Source organism: Cervus elaphus, chromosome 17 (genome assembly GCF_910594005.1).
Source record: "Cervus elaphus chromosome 17, mCerEla1.1, whole genome shotgun sequence".
In the NCBI taxonomy this organism is placed as follows: Eukaryota; Metazoa; Chordata; class Mammalia; order Artiodactyla; family Cervidae; genus Cervus; species Cervus elaphus.
The window spans coordinates 64344491-64365442 of record NC_057831.1 but is presented as its reverse complement, the minus strand read 5'-3'; the positions used below and the strand labels follow the sequence as shown (position 1 = coordinate 64365442).

At 40.5% G+C, this 20952-nt stretch overlaps 1 protein-coding gene across 2 annotated transcripts in view; it reads right to left on the bottom strand.

The window, feature by feature from the left end:
* Positions 1 to 20952, bottom strand: part of GABRB1 (gamma-aminobutyric acid type A receptor subunit beta1) — a 410965-nt gene that overhangs the window by 7849 nt on the left and 382164 nt on the right. For both annotated transcript variants that reach the window (XM_043871401.1, XM_043871402.1), the window contains 3 exons: positions 18390 to 18527; positions 18139 to 18291; positions 14839 to 15083 (listed from right to left, as the gene is read on the bottom strand). In XM_043871401.1, the coding sequence (XP_043727336.1) occupies positions 14839 to 15083; positions 18139 to 18291; positions 18390 to 18527 (536 nt within the window). The remainder of the gene's footprint in view (positions 1 to 14838; positions 15084 to 18138; positions 18292 to 18389; positions 18528 to 20952) is intronic.

The window sequence follows — 20952 nt, the reverse complement described above, 5'->3', positions numbered from 1 at the left end:
TCATGCATGTGGAAGTTTCTGATACTAAAGAGGATAGCAGGGTTGAAGTGACAAGGAGAAAATTCTTGGATTCATTAAAGAAGGGACAAGTACATTAGAAGATAAGGTAATGCATGTGATTTGATTGTGAAACAGTCAAGAGAATCATCAAATATGCATTTTGTCCTTGAGATAATAATCTCCTTAGAGATACAAGTATAAGACATAATATTGAAAGTGACAAACGTTTTTAAGCAAATACTCAGCGGTATAGTAGAGACGATGATTAGGGGTTCATAAAAGTGAGAAATCATTGGGATTCACAGAAGGCTTCATGAGGACCTGGGGCTTGTATTGAACCTTAGAGGGTGGGGAGAGGACAGAGCAAAGGACTAGAAGTTGAAAACTGTTCTCATCTTGGTTTTGTTATTAACTCAGTTTCCTCATCCATAAATGAGAGGTTTTCACTAGGTTATCTCATGACTTGTTTCTAATTTTTTACAAACTTTGATTATGGAGAATGTTCCAGGCAGAAGATACAGCATTCTAAAAAAATTTTTTTTGTAAAATGGAATCACTTGATCTGTATTGTATGCATCGTTAAGTTACATTATTATGAAATCCCTTTAAAGTAAACAAGTTTCTAGAATTTAGAATCAGCCAGTGAAGCATACAGATGCTGCTCATTAAGCACAAGTCACAGCAAACAAGTTACATTTTATTAAGATATTTTATTAACCTCGGTGCAAACTCAAAAGTATTAACACTTTTAAATTGCATGATGTTTATTAGTTTGTGCAAATCCCTTAAGTATTCTGTTATTGGCTAGAAATCACACCTTTAAGTGGTTTGACATATAAAATATTGAGACCATTTCTGTAGCTACCCCTTGAAAGCAGATTCGATTACTATATAGTTAAATCAACATTACCATGCTCTTTATCTAATAAACGTTTATTGAGTGCCTACTTTGTGTTGGGCACTATTCCAGACACTGATGAAGGAATCAGTTCCTCCACAAGCAATAGAGCATCACACCCTACATTTTAGAATTTAAAAATCTTTACTAATAAAGCTCCTTAATCTTGTATTCTCCTTTACAAACGCTGTGACTGGCCCCCATCTCCTGTGAAGTCAAAGTGATAGTCACTCAGTCGTGTCCAACACCGTGGGCTGTAGCCCAGGCTCCTCTGTCCATGGGATTCTCCAGGCAAGAATCCTGGAGTGGGTTGCCAGGCCCTCCTCATAGGGCAGCTTATGTATGTCTAAAGGGTCTCCCTGGTGGCTCAGCTGGTAAAGAATCCGCCTGCAATGCAGGAGACCCTGGTTCGATTCCTGAGTCAGGAAGATCTGCTGGAGGAGGGATGGGCTACCCACTCCAGCACTCTTAGGCTTCTCTGGTGGCTCAGCTGGTAAAGAATCCACCTGCAATGCAGGAGACCTGGGTTCCATCCCTGGGTTGGGAAGATCCCCTGGAGACAGAAAGTCTACCCACTCCAGTAACCTGGCCTGGAGAATTCCATGGACTCTGTAGTCCATGGGGTTGCAAAGAGTCAGACACGACTGAGTGACTTCCACTCTCACTTTCAAAGGCATCTCAGGCTAGAGCAGAACTCTTGATTCTCTCTCTTCTTATCCAACTGGTTACCCCCACCCAATGTCCCACTAGAATATCACTCCAGGAGGGCAGGGACTTTGTCTTATTCTCTATTTCTTCTGACTTGAGAAAAGTGCTTGGCACTTATCCACATGGTCAGTAAATACCTACTGAATGAATGGATGATAGTAAAGGGGATAAAAGGTCATGATGGTTAATGTTATGTGTCAACTTGACCAGTCTATAGTGCCCAGTTATTTGGTCAAGCACTTGTCTAGATGTTGCTGTGAATGTATTTTGTAAATGTGACTGACATTTTCATCTAGCTCCTGTTAAATAAGATTTAGCCTAATGATCTGGGTGGCCTTATCCTATCCCTTAAAAGTTTCAAGAGTGAAAACGGAAGTTTCTCAGAGTAGAAATTCTGTCTCAAACCTGAAACAGAAATCCTGCTTGAGTTTTCAGTACACTCTACTGTTTTTGGACTTTCCAATCTCCACAATTTCATGAGCCAGTTCCTTAAAGTAAATCTCTTTTTGAAAGTATGCTGGTTCTGTTTCTATTGGTTCCAGTTCTCTGGAGAACCCTGAGTGATACGAAAGGGACGACAAAAATCAGGAGGGGCTGGAGCCCAGGGAACACTGACCTGCTGGCTGTGTTCCCTCTCAGCAGAAACCCCAAGTGAATGCACAAGTTCATTTCCTAGTTCAGGTTCAACCTTTATTCTGCCCCTTTCATCTCATTCACCCTCTGCTTCTCTCTGCCCCCAACATTCCCAAAGTGTCCCTTGGGCTGTTAAAAATGTTGCCACTAACTAAATTGAACTGTTTAGGATATTTTCAGTAGCTGAACTCATTACAGTGTAGTTGGAATAAAGTGTAATCTTGTTTTCAGTGGCAATTTTAAAATCTCCTTTAAGAAATACCTCTGGGTTCAATCTACTTTGCAAACAGAAAGTGATTTCCTTGCTATTAACCAACTCAATTAGATTTCCATTTACTGAGAGGTTCTGAAGTCCAGGGGAGGAAGCCAAGAGAAGTGATGCTGGCCACAGAGTGGTCTGCCCACTGGAAGCCTCCAGTCGACTGAATGAAGCTGTCCGGCGTGCTCGCTGCCTTCGCCTGCAGAGCGTGGAGAGCCACACAGCTACACCCTCCATCGCTGATCCTGCTCAGATAATGAACTGCAGTTATGATATTGCTGTCAGCCATTAGCTCTCACCAGAGCTGCCAAACCCCAGTCCTTTGGTCTCAAATTCCTGTAACATTTTTTCTTTGAGGGGAGCTGGGGGATGGGAGCTTTGCTGGAGATGATCTGCATATCTCTTTGCTTCTTCTGATGATATAGTGGCTGAAGTGGAAATATCATTTCAAGAAGCAATAGAAGGTTAGGTATGAACCTACATAAATCTAAACATTATGTAATTTGGGAACATTATGTAATTTGTTCATAGGAACAAAGGAAACACTTGGCAAATTTTCCAGAACATTACTCAGTTGATAAATTTTATCCTCAATTCCTTTCATTCCCTTGTTTCTCCCATCCAGTGTGTGAGCAGGTTGTAATGGCTCTGCTTTTAAATGCATCCTGATTATGATCACTTCTCCACATCACCTCTGGCCACATAATTTATCTTCCTTTTTTCCAGGACCAAAACCCTGTGGTCTTTTCTCTACATAGCAGCTGCAGTGATCCTTTCAAATGTAAAACAGAACTTGTCTTCTATTTGAATCTTCTAGCAACTTCCAAAGTCATGGAATAAAATCCAGTTTTCTCATTCAGATCCACAAATCACCATGTGACTTGGCTACTACAGGCACCCCTGTCCTCATTGCCTGCTACTCTGCTTCTTAGCTCTCTGCTCCAGCCACATCGGCTTTGGCTGGCTGCCGTTTAAGCGCCTGAGTCCTCGGGCCATTGTCGCCTGCTGTTCCTCCCTCCCGGCGTGCTGTTGCTTAGATTGCTACCTGGCTAGCTTTGCTTCGTTTTCTTCACCGTAATTATCATCTGCCATTATATCGTGCATTTATATACACATTTGTCAGTAATCTCAGCTGAAATGTAAGCTCCAGGAGAATAGCTGCTTTTCTGTTGCTATTGGTCATTACGTATATCCTCCTTGCTTTTTCAGAACGGAACCTTAGATAGTCCTAAGGAGGGGCTAGGTAAATGAATGAGAAACTCTCTGAGCTCTGTTTGAGTTCAGTGGATAAGGACACTTGAGTGGCTAGAATCTCTAGAATAGTGGTTCTCAGACATTACTGTGCATCCAAATCCATTGGGAAACTTGTTAAAACTATGAGTTTGAGCTCATTTTGTTCTAGACTAAGACTTTCCCAATCGGCATTTCACACACACATTTCAAGGGTCCTAGTTAGCGCTTGTGTACCTGGCTTTAGTTGAAGTCTTGGCAGATAGATAACCCACAGAAATTATTTTATTTCCAGGTGACCAGGAGTTAATTACAGATATGCATGGTTCAGTGGGCTCCCCAGGTGGGAGGAGTGGTAAGGAACCCACCTGCCAATGCAGGAGACGCAAGAGATATGGGTTAATCCCAGGGTTGGGAAGATCCCCGGAGGAGGGCATGGAAACCCACTACAGTATTCTTACCTGACAATCCCATGGACAGAGGAGCCTGGTGGGCTACAATTCATAGGATTGCAAAGAGTCGGACTTGACTGAAGTGACTTAGCACGCAGATATGCATGGTTCAAGCCTGAGGGATACGTGATATGAAGGTTGGGGATTGATTTCCTAAGTTGATGTTAGTGGGAATTTATTGAGCTTTGAGTGGAAAATGATGGAAACAAGAAAATAGAAACTATTTTATACATAGAAGCATTTTATACCTAGATAAAGTGTTCACTGATTGCTTAGGGAGGCCCAGTATTTGAGATGATTGCTTTTTACAATTAAATATAAAATTATTTATAACCAGCAAATTCAGTCAATTTTGAATGATACAAATAAGGGCCATTTTTTAAAATTCATCTTCAGTGAAACCCCTTTAGATACTCATTTAAAATGTCAAGGGTAGTATTTTACTCTTCAGTTATAGAAGAGAGTGAGTGAGTGGTTTTGGCTAGAGTAATACTTGTTTTTCACACAGCTGTAAAGGAGCTATTTAGAGTGTGTAGTGTCCATATGTGTGTGAACATCTTGGAATTTGTGGATATGTCATCTAAGTGGATAAGTCCTTGTTACTGCATCTCATCAGATGGAATCCTCTTACTGCATTAGCCAAGGCTGCTTAAGGCAATCAACCCACCACTTCTCCACTTTATTCCTCCCAATCAGAGAAGACAATGGAAGAAAGGCAGTGTGGAGTTATCAATCAGCTTGGATTCTAAATAAGGACTTCAGGAGAAGAAAATTGCTGGGAAAAGATTTGTTAGGGCCACTTAAAGTATCAACACAGGTCCATACTATCCACTGATACCATACATTATTGTTACCACTAACATAACAGTCCTTCATTAGAATAAAGGTCCTTCATTAAAAAATATTATATATATATATATAAATTCTACAAAGTACCAAGTAGTGCTCATATTGGGAAAGGGTTAAATTTTTGTTTTTGTAGTCATTGGAATATAACAGGAAAAAAGTTACGAGTTTCACATGAATTCTAAGGTCATGCCTATTTGGTTTTAAAATAAATTTATTAGTTTACTTATTATTTTAAAAGTCATTTAAATGCCTATTTTGTGCAGGTTCTGTGAAAAGCACTGGAATATCAAAGACAGAAGACACAGTGTCTGCATCAAGGCCTGCTTTTCTGCTTTATGCATTTATGATTACCTGGCATTGTGTGTGTTTCCTTATGCGTGTAATGTTCACTGTTTATGGGTGATATAGTTGTGTGTGTGAGATTACCTATCTCCCTCTTCCAAATGCAGGCTTCTGTTTTATTCATTGCTGACTATATCCCCAATGCACAGAGTATTCATACAGTATAAAGTCATTACATAAAACATATGTTTTAAAACATATTTGTTTTTAAAAAATAGGTAGGTGTAAAGTTCAGTGGAAAGATAGAGGAGAACCGACTCCGCCTGGGGAGTGAGGAATACCTCAGCCAGGAGCTCACTAGGGAGCAAGTCATGAACAGACTCCCAAGAGTGAAAACGTGGCGTTCAGGAAAAACTGTGAGCTGAACTTCTGCAGCAAAGAGTATGTCGGTGGACGGGAGAGGAAAGAGAAGTCTGGCAGGGGAGGGAAGCAGAAGACCACAGTGGGCCTGGACTCCATGTTGAGGAGACTGGATATTATCTTCAGGCAAAGGCTCCAGATGGGTCTGCTGGGTGCCTGTAGGTTTGACCTGTCTGAGTCCGTTCACCTTCCTCTGACAACACTGCCTGGACATTCACTTGTTGCATGTGACTGAGGAGGGCCTGACTGCATCTTCTAGGCTCTGGGGACAGACCTGTGACCTAGACCTGGGTATTTAATTTTCTATCTTCCTGAGGGATTGATTTCTGCATGAGACTGTGACTCAAGTTGGTCCCAAAAGACTCAATCCTGGGACTTTTTTTTTTTTTTGGTTGGAACTATTTGGTGTAAGAAAGTACTTTTGCATTGAGGTTGAAGATCTTTGATACTATAAACTTTGGGGACACCATGAAAGAAGGATCTACTAAAATAAAACTAACATAAAGGAAAGAAATATTAAGATATGAAGAGATATGCTCTCTGATGACATTGTTTAAACATCTGGACTTAGCCACATGTAAAATTAAAACCTTTGCTGGACCTTCCAGTTGTGTGGGCCCCCAAAGTCCTCTGACCTCTTTTTTTTTTTAGCCAGTTAGATTTTCTTAAGCCAGTAAGATAGACTTCTCTCTCATTCACAGAAGAATCCTAGCTGTTTGAGTATAGAAGAAATTGGAGGCTAGATGCCAGAAAGAAGGTGTGTGTGAGAGAGAGATTTTGAGATTTCTGGAGAAAATTAGACTGTTAAACTGCTGAAGGCTCTGGTGATTAGGTATGTCAAGTCAAGACTAGAGAACAAAATGTGGACCACACCAGATTTGGGCAAGGGTCTGAGGGCTAAAGAAGTTTGTGAACTGTTAATACAAACTGTCAGAAATCAAAGGCCCTATCTGGATTTCTCTAGAATCCAAGCTGCTAAGTTGGAATAGTTAAATTTTCATTGAAGGCTGAGGGCAAGGCAGTGATGTGGGGCGGGGCCCTGGCTCAAAGGCTAATATATGCATATCAAGCTGGTCTAAGGAGAGCTGTTTACCTTTATGAAGCCTATTTTCACATGCAGTTTATATTCTGGAATTAGTCACAATACAGAGCTTATTTACATTTAGAAAGTGGTCTGAAAGTGTAGGTGATTAACTGTAGAGAATAGGAATGGGAGGAAAGAAGCCAGGTTACAGTAACAACATTTGGCTGTGAAGGGAAAAATTCTTTCTTGATTAGGGTTCCACCTGCCACTGGGCATGACTCTTTGGCAGATTCCACCAGTGTCCTCCATGACTTCTAATGATTCTGAATCAGTCTTTGATCAAAGACCACCCATGCAATCATTCCACCTTGGCTGGATCTATTTGCAAATGGGCATTGTGGCTAGCAATATAACCGTATTTGTTCCAAGTTAGTGTAAAAGTGGCTCCGAAGTAGTTTACTTACAACTTCTTTGTACTGAGAAATCTATCCTTCAAAATTCTAAATACCATCTCTTATTTCAAATGATGTCTGACGGGTTTATGAATCTGCAGTCTTTACTGCCTAACAGGTTGAAACTCTCCTAATGTCTTGATTGAGCATTGGTACTCATATGAAAAGATGCTTCAGTTCAGAGGTAGAGATATAAATCAAGATAAAGCATGTACTTCTGAAGCTTCAATACAGATACTCCTTGACAGTACTGCCCAGCCACGACTCTGACAGCAATGTGTGATAAATGATCACTGCCTATAAATGCTCTAGGGTACCAAGGCCATTATTGAGGATCCCTTAAATAAACATTGTCTGGGACTAGACTATATAGCTCATTTGAATGCAACTGTTTATAAGCATCTAAAAGGAAAGAGGGAGATCATCCAACCATTATATTAAAGGAAAAGTCTAATATTTTCTATTTTTTAAATTTAACCAGGGGATAACATTTTAAAATACCATACAGGTTGTATTATTAACATCACTGCTGGAGATGACGCGCTGAACAGACGACGTGATATGCTTGCTTTGTTACTGACACGTTGTCTGCCTGTGCCCATTTTAGAAGAGGACAAGGAAGTCAGGAACTGGAAAACCCAAGTAGCCACAGGGATGCCTATAATTTCCTTGAGATAGTACTGGCCTATTATTATTCCACTTAAATCTGCAGAAGTTTATAAAATCTTATCCATAACACTAATTTGAAGATTCTATTTTTCTGATGTTATATCACTGTGATTCAGAAAGAATAGCAGAGATTGGTAGAAAGTACACTTGAAGAACTGTTAAAAATCAAACTGATAGAAACAGTAAGTCTGGAGGAGAAGCTAAAATGAACCACAGATAGTGTCTTTTTCTTGCTTACTATAAACACATAAGGATTTCATAAAACACTGTGATATAACACTCAGCACCCTGTGTGGTAACTAAGAACTCATCTTACTGGAAAAGGCTTCTCTGGCAGTCATTCGTTCAAAAAGTGCTTATTTGGTATTTTCTCAATTCGAGCCACTGAGGAAAGAACAATAAACATAGTAGACTGGACCCTGGTGTCTATCCAGGGGAAGCTTGGAGTCTAATAAAGAGACAGAGGTTATAAAAGTAATTACACAAATAAATTAATAATACACATACTCAATATTGTGGTAAGTCTTAAGGCGGAAAAGCACAGAATGTCATGAGAACAAATCACAAGGGCATCAACATAAACTAATTCCTACCTGGATACTTCCCATTTCTTTATTTGGTTCAGACGGTAAAGAATCTGCCTACAATACAGGAGAGCAGGGTTTGGTCCTTGGGTTGGGAGGATCCCTTGGAGCAGGGCATGGCAACCTGCTTCAGTATTCTTGCCTTGAAAATTCCATGGACGGGAGCCTGGCGGGCTTCAGTCCATGGGGTCACAAAAAGAGTCTGAGAAATTAATACGTTTCATCTCTTCATGTATTATGTTAAACTTTTCCTATGGCCCTTATTTTAAACTTTTAATTTTGAAATTATGTAGATTTCTGGAAAGTTGCAAAGATAGCACTTTGCAAGAGAGATTGAGTGTATTCTTCACCCAGTTTCTCCCACCGAATACATCTTACTTAACTGTAGTACAATATCAGAACCCGGAAATTGATATTAATATAAGTATGTATCAGTTCAGTTCAGTCGCTCAGTCGTGTCCGACTCTTTGAGACCCCATGAACTGCAGCACGCCAGGCCTCCCTGCCCATCACCAACTCCTGGAGTTCACCCAAACTCATGTCCATTGAGTCGGTGATGCCATCCAGCCATCTCATCCTCTATCGTCCCCTTCTCCTCCTGCCCCCAATCCCTCCCAGCATCAGGGTCTTTTTCAATGAGTCACCCTGCTTATTTAACTTATATGCAGAGTACATCATGAGAAACAGTGGGCTGGAAGAAGCACAAGCTGAAATCAAGATTGCCGGGAGAAATATCAATCACCTCAGATATGCAGATGACACCACCCTTATGGCAGAAGGTGGAGAGGAACTAAAAACCCTCTTAATGAAAGTGAAAGAGGAGAGTGAAAAAGTTGGCTTAAAGCTCAACATTCAGAAAACTAAGATCATGGCATCTGGTCCCATCACTTCATGGCAAATAGATGGGGAAACAGTGGAAACAGTGTCAGACTTTATTTTTTGGGGCTCCAAAATCACTGCAGATGGTGATTGCAGCCATGAAATTAAAAGACGCTTACTCCTTGGAAGGAAAGTTATGACCAACCTAGACAGCATATTAAAAAGCAGAGACATTATTTTGCCAATAAAGGTCCATCTAGTCAAGGCTATGGTTTTTCCAATAGTCATGTATGGATGTGAGAGTTGGACTGTGAAGAAAGCTGAGCGCCGAAGAATTGATGCTTTTGAACTGTGGTGTTGGAGAAGACTCTTGAGAGTCCCTTGGACTGCAAGGAGATCCAACCAGTCCATCCTGAAGGAGATAAGTCCTGAGTGTTCATTGGAAGGACTGATGCTGAAGCTGAAACTCCAATACTTTGGCCACCTCATGCAAAGAGTTGACTCATTGGAAAAATATGTATAGTTCTATGTAATTTTATTACACATTAGCTTCATGTAACCATGACTGCAATCAACATAAAAAGTCTTCTACCACGGCAAAGGTTTCCCTTCTGCTCCCACTTTATAATCAGTCACATCCATTGACCCCTCCCCACCACTTTCACTAAGTTCTGGAAACCACTAATCTGTTCTTCAACTCTATAATGTTGTCATTTTAGAAGCATTATATAAACACAATCATACATACGTAATCTTTTAAGATTGGCTTTTTTCACTTGTCATAATGCCCTTGAGACCCAGCCAAGTTGTTGCCTGTATCAGTGATTCATTACTTTTTATTGGGCTATCACTTCACAGTGCGAATGTAATAGTTTGTTTGACCATTCACCTGTATGCGTGCTAAGTTGCTTCAGTGCCCAACTCTTTGCGACCCTATGAACTGTAGCCCACCAGGCACCTGTGTCCTTGGAATTCTCCAAGCAAGAACACTGGAGTGGGTCACCATGCCCTCCTCCAGGGGGTCTTCCCGACCCAGGGATCGAACACATGTCTCTTGCGTCTCCTGCATTGGCAGGTGGGCTCTTTACCACTAGTGCCACCTGGAAAGCCCAACCATTTATGTATTATAGGATATTTTGGCTGTTTCCTATGAACTTCTAAATATATTAATTATAGTTATTATTATTAATTATAACCATCATTTTTAACCCAACATCTGAGATATTTGCAGGTCTGTTTTATTGACTAAGTTTCTTTCTCTTAACTACGGGCATTTATTTTTCCTATTTCTTCTCATGTCCAGAAATCTTTTATTATTAAACTAGACATGTTGGTGATATAACATAGAGACTGGATTTTGTTATCTTCCCTGACAAATCTTGAGTTTTGTTTTGAAATTAAGTTAAATCACTAACAGATCCCCAAGAATGTGTAGACTTGGTTTTATGTGTTGTTCGGGGGAGTCTATTTTAGTTTTTCCCTTAACTCAAGGGGAATTTCATATTCTTGTGACTTAGTCTTTACTTCTAAGGTGTGATCTTTTTAGGGGTTTTAATGGAAAGCTTAATGTATTTACCAACCTGCCCTAAATGGCTGGATTCAGACTCCAACCTGACTTCCATATGGCAGATAACAGCTGAAATCTCTGTTCATCTCTCCCTCTCCCAGCCTTTCAGCTGCTTTTTTTTCCCTCTCTCTATGGCTTTCTTGGCATTTTACCTATATTTGTAACTCAAGGATCATCCAAGGATTCATGGGAAGTTTATACTTAGATTTTGGGTTTCTCTTGTGGCTTCACTTCTTCCTAAAATTTCTAGGAACTCTGGAAGCACCAAACTCCATGCTCTGATTTATCAGATCAACAAAACTGCAGTTTTTTGCTGATATTTCCCTGCCCTGCACCTTCCAGGATGGGGAGTGGCCCTCAGGGAGAAGCTGTATAAAGACTCATTTACGCAGTGAGATGCGCTTCACTGGCGTTTGATTCTCTCCTGGTTTCTGCTTGTTTTCAGTTACACTCTCATGTCTTCAAGCAGATTTAAAAAAATTTTTTCTCAGGATTTATGATTTTTAATCTATCAAAGCATCAATTTGATTTAAACAACTCTGCCATGTTTTAAGATGCTCTCTTTTTGAATTTTGGCATAAATGTGTTTACTTATGTTTCTATAAAGCATCTATGGCATTCCAAGTCTAGCTTTCCATGGATAAAAATACATCTTTATTTTCTTTACATGTTTCGTCTTCTGACAACTGACGGATTTTTCTGTAATTTCTCTTGGAAGTCAAATTTTAAAAGTCAATTTAAAAATCAAATAAACGTTTGTTGATTTGAGATCCAACGAAATTTTAACTTTGTTTAAGCCGGGTGTTGCTCAAAACAGCTGCTTATGAGATAAAGATCAGTTAGATGGGAATGTTGTACTTATTTATTAGCTAGTCAGCAAGTCCCCTTTAGAGCAATGTATGTTATACCTCTAGATCTGATATGGCATATGAGCCTTCTGCCAGCCTTTATTTGTCTGTTTGTTGTTGTTTAGTCGCTATGTTGTCTGACTCTTTTTGGACCATATGGACTGTAGCCTGCCAGGCTCCTTTGTCCACAGAATTTCTCAGCCAAGAATACTGTAGTGGGTTGCCATGCCCATCTCCAGGGCATTTTCCCAACCCAGGGATGGAAGCCATGTCTCCTACTTGGCAGGAGGATTCTTTACCACTGAGCCACCTGGGAAGCCTTACCACCTTAGAAAATTCTTTGATATCCCGGGATAGAATCAAGGCAGTGTGTGTTAAAGTTTGTTTTATAATCGCTTTCTTTTATCTGAATAATCTGACTTCAGGTTGCTTGACCTATCTAGTTACTCTCTCTAGAGAATGTTGCTTTTCTAGCCAATTGAAAGGCCTTGTTATCTTCTTTTTATTACTCCAATGCTTATGTACCTTTGAGTGTTCATCCAGTTCATATCTTCTGAACTTTCCTACCAAGGAATCTCTACCATTTTATCTATGTAGGGTTTTTACTCATGAAAATCAGTTCACACACATTTCAAGCTCTGCAGAGGACCAACCAGTAGGTAAGAAGTAACTGAGATGGGGAGTGGGAGTAGAAAAGAGGTGGCTTTTAAAACCACTGCTAAGATACTTCTAAAGCTGGTCTGGCTACAATCAGATAGCAGGAAGCTTTTCCTTTCAGATATATTCAAGATAAATGCTTTCCTGTCTTATTTTATAATTCAATCATAGTTTTCTTTCCAGCCAGATCAGAAGATTCTTGAGGGCAAGGATCATGACAATCCCTTTTCCTGTAGAATTGAATATAGTGTTTTACACAGACGTAAAATTTTATTTGAGTGTGTTGCTTTGAATTTTGACCATGTGGCTGAATCTGTAGGTTTTCTTCATTTATAGCTTTCTAGTTACTTGACAGTGTTTGTCAAATGTTGATATCCTACTAAAGAGCAAGAAGATGCACCTTGAGGATTAGTAATTTGACTTCTGCCTGATTCTTCAGCCACAGCACATATTACTTAATTTCTCCCTCACTTACCATGCTCTTGCTACATTGGTCTTCTTTCAGTACTTTTACACGTCATGCAAATCCTTGCCTAGAGTGGACATGGCATGGTTGCCACTTTCATCACCCAGCTGTCAGATCCAATGGTAATTCCTCAGAGAGCTTTTCTCGATCACCTGATCAACATTTGCTATTCCCTTGCACGTGAGCCCTGACATTCTCTTGCCCATTACTCTGTTTCACTTTCTTCATGAAAGTGAAACTTGCTCAGTCATGTCTGACTCTTGCTGACCCAATGGACTATACAGTCCATGGGATTCTCTAGGCCAGAATACTGGAGTGGATAGACTTTCCCTTCTCCGGGGGATCTTCCCAACCCAGGGATCAAACCCAGGTCTCCCGCACTGCAGGCGGATCTTTACCAGCTGAGCCACCAGGGAAGCCCCCTTTCTTTGTAGCACTTCCTTTTGCTTGAAACTGTTCTCTCAACAGTTGGCTGTTCGCATCCTGCCTGTCTTCCCGTGTTAGCGTCTAAACTCCAGGAGGGCAAGGAGACCCCTCTCATTAAGAGCAGTATCCTCAATGCTCAGGACCATGAATGAATATTGAGTCGCCACCTGTGTGCCATCTTCAAAACAATTTGTCATGGATCCAGTGTTTCAATGCACATAATTTTCAAATGGTTTTAGTGATAAATGGCATGAAAGTAGGGACTACAGGGATTTTTCAAAAGAATAAACAAAGCATTATTTTCAATTTAATTACACAGTGACAGCACAGGTCATAGGACCTACCAGTGAAAAGCAAAGGACAGATATTGACAGTGTCTTGAATATAATAATTGTTGCTGTTCAGTTGCTCAGTAGTATCAGACTATTTGCAGCCCCATGGACTGCAGCATGCCAGGCTTCCCTGTCATTCACTATCTCCTGGAGTTTGCTCAAACTCTTGTCTGTTGAGTTGGTGATGCTATCCAACCATTTCATCCTCTCTCCCTGCCTTCTCCTGGCCTCAATCTTTCTCAGCCTTAAGACCTTTGCCAATGAGTCAGCCCTTCGCATCAGGTGGCCAAAGTATTGGAGCTTTAATACTTACTGAGTATTTACTGCGTGCTAGATTAGACTTAAAAAATACTAGAATATAAACTATCAAATACTAGACTTTGAAAAAAAATACCAAAACTCATTTAGTCCTTACGGTAACTGAGAGATAGGTATATTATAGTCATCATTTTCTGGTTGATAACATCGAGAACAGGTTAGATAAGGAATAACACAGGTTGATTTGCCTGGAGTTCTAAAGCCAGTAAGTGGCAGAGCTGGGAATTAACCCCAAGCAGTTTGATTCCATTCTGTGGATGTAACCGCTGTGCTGCAGTGCCTCATTGTCACTTAGGAGTAAGAGCTGGTTCTTACTTCTTTAGTTTTCATTTATTTATAAAGTAGATCTGGAACTATCTTGCATATAGTCTCACAACTATATAGTTTAGAATAAGGAATCATGGACTTGCAGTTGAGTTGCAGGCCCATGTATGTTATTTATCTATGTAAAATTCCACCTAATATCTCCGATTCTCAGTTTCCAGTTGTGCAACATGAAGGGCAGTTTGAGCCTTATTGAACATAAAGTAATACTTTATGATACTTTATTCTGTTGTGGGAGCTCTGAGTACCATACTGCTGCTAACTTGCAGAATAAGATTGTTAGGAATATTTAATAGATTGTGCTGTCTTTAGTCACTCAGTCACGTCTGACTTTTTGCAACTCCGGGGACTATAGCCTGCCAGGCTCCTCTGTCCATGGGAATTCTCCAGGCAAGAACACTGGAGTGGGCTGCCATGCCCACTTCCAGGGGATCTTCCCAACCCAGGGATCGAGCCCAGGTCTCCCACATTGCAGGCAGATTCTTTACCAGGGAAGCCCATGAATACTGGAGTGGGTAGCCTGTCCGTTATCCCTACCCAGGAATCGAACCAGGGTTTCCTGCGTGGAAGGTATGTTCTTTACCAGCCGAGCTGCCCGGGAAGCCCTATTTAATAGATTACCTGGACTTTATTCATCTCCAGTTTGTTCTTCTCATTAGCGCTCTGGTCTTGTTTGCCAGCTCCTTTCTTCTGAGGGCCTTTCCCAAAAAAGATGTAATTCACAAAGGCATATTCCAGCAGAGCCAGGAACACGAACACGAAGCAGCCCATCAGGTAGACGTCGATGGCCTTGACGTACGGGATCTTCGGCAGGGTCTCCCTGAGGTGCGTGCTAATGGTGGTCATGGTCAGCACGGTGGTGATGCCTGTGAAACAGAAAACGCAGCTGAGCTGAGTGCACTTGCTGAGTTTCCTGCTGAAGACAGATGACAGATACCATCCTCTTGTTAGTATCCCAGACTGATGGTAGTGATGCAATAAACCTCGAGGCGAAAAGGGCAGACCATTTAAAAGACAAAGCTGCAGGCTCCTTACATAGTTCATGAATGAATCGTAAAATGGGAAGCTCTGTGAGTATTGGGTTGAAAACTGTGTTTTAAAAAATAATGCACAAAGGAGAAAGAAAGGTGGATGGAAATACTAAAATCTCATTGATTCACCCAGTTTACTGTCCTATGTCCCTCATTCTGCTACATGCCACCTTCTTTCCTTCCTTCTCTCAGCATCTGTCACGTCCATCCTAACTCTGTTCTTGTAATACTAATCCCCACGGCAGCCACTACCGAACTGCAAGTCAGTGACCAGTTTAAGGAGACCTATTTCATTGCATGAAACTAATATGTCCAGGTCATAAGGTCAATACTGCTTTTTAAAAGTATAACGCAACATTCATCGTGAGTTGACATGGAAAGAAGAAACTAATAAAGGTCATGATTTGCATCAAGTATTTGATATATGGATTTTAAAATATAAAATCTTACTGACTTTCCTCCCTCAAATATTACCTCTATTTCCTTGATTCCAGAGACTAGAGTGAGTTAGCTCCCAGGAGTCAGGAAAAGGCTTCCTAAAAATTCAACTTCTTAAAGAAATTTAAGACTGTAGTCTTTTAGAAGGAAGATTTTTGCTTTGTCTACTTTGTTAAATGTATCATTCTTAACAGTATAATTTTTGTGTGTCTGTATAACATTTTGTGTTGATGATGGCGATGAAATGATGATTGGGGAAAATAAGAAGTGATGTTCCTACTGAGTCCTAAAATGTGCTGTATACTAATATTACACACCTGTATAGGACTGCCCTGGTGGCTCAGACTGTGAAGAATCTGCAGTGTGGGAGACCCAAGTTTGAACTCTGGGATGGGAAGATCCCCTACAGAAGGGAGTGGCTACCTACTTCAGTAGTCTTGCCTTGACAGAGGAGCCTGGTGGGCTATAGTCCATGGGGTCACAATGAGCTGGACATGACTGAGTGACTAATATACACACATAGTGATTTTACAGTTGTGAACACATCTCTGGATTCTATGCAGTCATAACAGCCTGCTGAGTGGGACAGGACAGGTATATTGTTCCCATTTTATATCTAAGTAAACAGACTCTGAGATTAGCTATTTTACTGTAGATCACTGAGCTAGGGGCAAAAAAGCAAGGAGGTATGAAGCAAAGGCATTTAGAATAAAAGGAAAACCTAAAACTGGATGGAGTTCCTTACAAATAAAGACAAAAAACATAAAATGGATACTAAAGACAAAGGAAAACTGGCAAAGGGAATAGAAGTTCGAAAATGATAAGAGAGTAAAATAGTTTCAACATCATTTGCTAGTGAGATTATTCTATTTGGATTCCCTGATTTGACCACCCAGCTTTAGGAGAACAGAGGGAGTCAGAACTACTGTATAAAAAGTTTAAATCGTTGACATCAGTGATGGATTTAAATGTCCGGACTGATATGAAATGCCCTCAGAGTGGTACTGTTTACTTTTTTGAATAACATTTTAAATTTCCCGTAATATAATCCTATCTAACCTCTGGTACAGAAACAAACAACTCATTTAAAATACATCAATTCCACTTCTGCTCCTACTCCTTGGCTTGAATTTTTTTAAGTAAGGGGGGGTTGGTAAATAAATTTTTTTTCTACTTGAGTAGGTTTTAAACTACCTTAGGTTTTACATTTCAAAAGACAGTTTTATTTTATTCATTATCTTTATATGCTGACATCTCTAATCAAAATATCATTAGCTTTGAGGATAGATGTGTAAAAAAGAACCACAATTCATGACCTTGATGGTTCATATTCCCTGCTGCGGACATTGTCCAATATTTTTCTTTAACCACGGCATATATACGCATTCATGTTCATACTCACATAATATGTGCACATACATACGTATGATATGATAAACTATTGGTCTAGTTTTCTTAGTCTTGGAATGTTCAAAAGTTGATAAGGGGCTGCCTAGCACTTGACTTTGTGAGCCTTAGATACTCAACCAATAGAAATGAGCTGTAGACATGATGACTAGTCTAGGGGTGAAAGGTTATGCTGACTCTTTAATCCAGTTCTGTAGTCTCAACAGACCTAGGTATGTTAGGCCTATACCTAGCTAGGTATGCTAGCTTAGTCACAAATGGTGCTCTTTTGCATGCACAGATGCATGCGTGTGTGTGTGCATGAATAATCCCAGAAGATGATAAATGAAATGGCTCTGGGTCAAATAATAAGGCCAACCCACACAAACCCAGATTCATCAGACAGATCTTACATATTCTAACTTTCCAAGGAATCCTTTAAAATTAAATACAGCCCTTCAGTTTGCAGCAATTATTCAGTCATGGCAAGATTAATTCTGAATTTTGTTCTTCAGGAAAGAAACCATTTTTATTCTGTCCTTATCACAGATCATTAATACAGCTGATGAATATCTGTACCTTTCTCAAGTGCAAGAAGCTCCATTTAAGGGAGATTCAGATAGATAAAATTTAACTACATTTAATATTCAAAAGATAGTATTGACATAGCTTGTGAATGGTTACAAGATTTAGCTTTCTTCAGGTCCATTTGAAAATAATATAATAATGTTCTCCACCAAAGAAAGCAGGAACCAAGGAAGAAATCACAAAGTTAGTAAAAATTAGTGTCATGAGAATTTTAAAATATGCTCTAAGAAGCACTTATATAGGGTTGAATGCACTGCAATATTATTTTTTTTAATTTTGGTAAAGTGATAAAAGGACGTTATGTTGTAAAACATGCACTCTGTTAAGTGCTTACATGTAGATGTTTTATCACCGAGCACCCTTAGGGCAATCTCACCCTTTGGCTCTCTATGTGAGAAGCTCTTGCCCGCAGTGCTTCTCACTGGTTGTTATTTGAAGCGAAATCCCACCAGCCCTCTGGGGCGCTGGAATGCATTACCTAGTGCAACTCTGGCTGCAGATGCATCATAATTGATCCAAAACGACACCCAGGACAGAATTGTAATCAGTGTGGAAGGCATGTAGGTTTGCAAAATGAAGTAACCAATGTTTCTTTTGAGACGAAAACTTAGTGACAGTCGTGGGTATGCCCCTGAATGGAAAAAAATAAAAGAAAACATCAGATGGTCATTTGGTGGGCTCCACCTTCTTTCTCAGCACCCCTAGTCCATTTGGGGGGAAACTTCTCACCTGTTGTGAACTCCACCTTCTTCGACACCATCTTGTAGTCGACAATTGAAAACTGAGGGAGCTCAATTTTGTTGACGCCTGTTACTGCGCCCTCTCCTCCATTCCAGTAAAACTCAATGTCATCGGTGGTGTAGCCATCTGAAATGAAGAAACAGCAGAGTTGGATAAGGGTTCAGTTGGCCTAGAAATTCACTTTGAAGACAGTCGGGGATCTGAGAAAAAAATACCAGCGATTGATGACAAGATGATGTTTTAAATCAGGATGACAAAAGAGGTTTGTTGAGTGCTGTTGCTGACAGGCTGGCTGTGGTTGCACTGGGCGGATGGGCACAGCTGGCCTGGTGAACACGAACTCTGTGAGCTTCAGTGGCATCTGCTACCACTGCTGCGTGTTTATTGTGTCTGCCAGTGGGCACTCTTTGATTAGATTGGAGGACGCCTGGGTTCTGGGTGTCTTGGCATAGAAGACTGTTAAGAGTCCCTTGGGCTGCAGGGAGATCAAACCAGTCAATCCTACAGGAAATCAACCCAAATATTTATTGGAAGGATTGATCCTGAAGCTGAAGGTCCAATACTTTGGCCACCTGATGCAAAGATCCAACACAATGGAAAAGACTCATGCTGGGAAAGATTGAAGGCAAAAGGCGGAGAGAGCAGAGGATGAGATGGTGAGATAGCATCGCCGACTCCACGCACGTGGATTTGAGCACCTCCAGGAGACAGTGAAGGACAGAAGAGCCTGGTGCGCCGCAGTCCCTGGGGCCGCAAAGAGCTGAACACGACTTAGTGACTGAACAGCATTTAATCACAACAAGTATAATAACAGAGCACATGTTTGTTAAGAGAGCTATAGAAAGAATCAATGGATGAAGTATAATGAAAGAACAAATTGGTACAGATCTGTTAAATGATCAATACATTCAAGATAGCAGTCTCTTTTTTTTAAAAAAATAAACTTAGGCAAGCTTCTATTTATATCTTTTGATTATAGCTAATGTATATGTGAAAATTTTAGGAACTATATGATTTTTTGATGATATTTTTATATCTTAATACTTATGAGAGTGAGCTTTAAGTAATTTAAGGAGAATATGAAGAGGATTATAGATTGTGACAGAAGGGTCTATCCTGAAATCTATTCTCCCTTTTATTTTTGCTCCCACTTGCCAGTAGTCTATTTAAGTTTATAGAATAGACATATATTATTAATATATAGTCTATATATTAATAATATATAGACACATATATTATCATATATTAGAATAGCTTGCATAAAAACAATGAATTGATACATCTAAAAGTCTAAAATTCACTTAAGACATAGAGAGGCTATATTTGTATCTTTCTATCTTCTAGAGACAAAGAGGGTCTTTCTAAGTTTCTTTTCTTTTTTATTCAATCCTTTTGTTTCAGCCTGTATTCTTATCTTCAAGCTCTGCACTGATATCCGCCTATCCCAAAGACCTGCTGTTCTCCCCTCTTCAGAGGAGAAGCCTCTGGTCTTCATGGAGTGGAGGTGTGGGGCTAGGGGTCTGGAGATTTAATTGCTTAGACTCTCTGATTTCCTGTTAATAGTCCTACCTTCATGCCTCCTGCCGCAGCTATTTAATTAGGCAATTCCTGAGCTTTTTTTGGTGGAGAGGGGTCTGTGTATAAATCTGTTTACCTGCTAAGTTAATTTTTTTATTTATATTCACCTCAAATAAAAAAGCGTCAAATTCTTCTTCATTTAAAAAGGAGAGAACCGGGGACTAGAAGCTTTGGTACTTGGATGGGGGTTAGAACAGTGCGATTAAGGAAGAAAGCTGGGGTGGGGATTTGGCGGGGCCTATTTAACGGAGGCTGCTAGCACTTATGTGACTAGAGCAACTGCTGCTTCCACAGCCCCTGATAAGATGTGTGTGTGTGCTAAGTCACTTTGCAACCCTGTGGGCCACAGCCCGCCAGGCTCCTCTGTCCATGGGACTCTCCAGGCAAGAACACTGGAGTGGGTTGCCATGCCCTCCTCCAGGGGATCTTCTGAACCCAGGGATCGAACCCACATCTCTTACATCTCCTGCATTGGCAGGCAAGTTCTTTACCACTAGCACCACCTGGGAAGCCCTTAATAAGATGTAACATGAACGTGTTAGTTGCTAAGTTGTGTCCGACTCTTTGCGACACCGTGGACTGCAGCCTGCCAGGCTCCTCTGTCCGTGGGATTCTCCCAGCAAGAATACTGGAGAGGATTGCCATTCCCTTCTCTAAGGGATCTTCCTGACCCAGGGATCAAACCCAGGTCTCCAGCATTGCAGTCAGATTCTTTACCATTTGAGCCATTCCCTTAATAAGATGTAGGAGAATTTTAAAAGTGGGGGGAGAGAGAGAGATGAGTACCTCCTGTGCATCAGTAGGGGAATGACAGCTTCCCTGGAGCCCACCATGCTTTCCACCTAGAACACTGTTTCCATTTAGGGTGCTCTGGCTATTGGATCCAAACCCCAAGGGATATGCAAGAAAAACACAATATTTGTAAGGAAACCCAGTCATCCTAGGGAAGCAAAACAAGCAGAACATTCAAAAT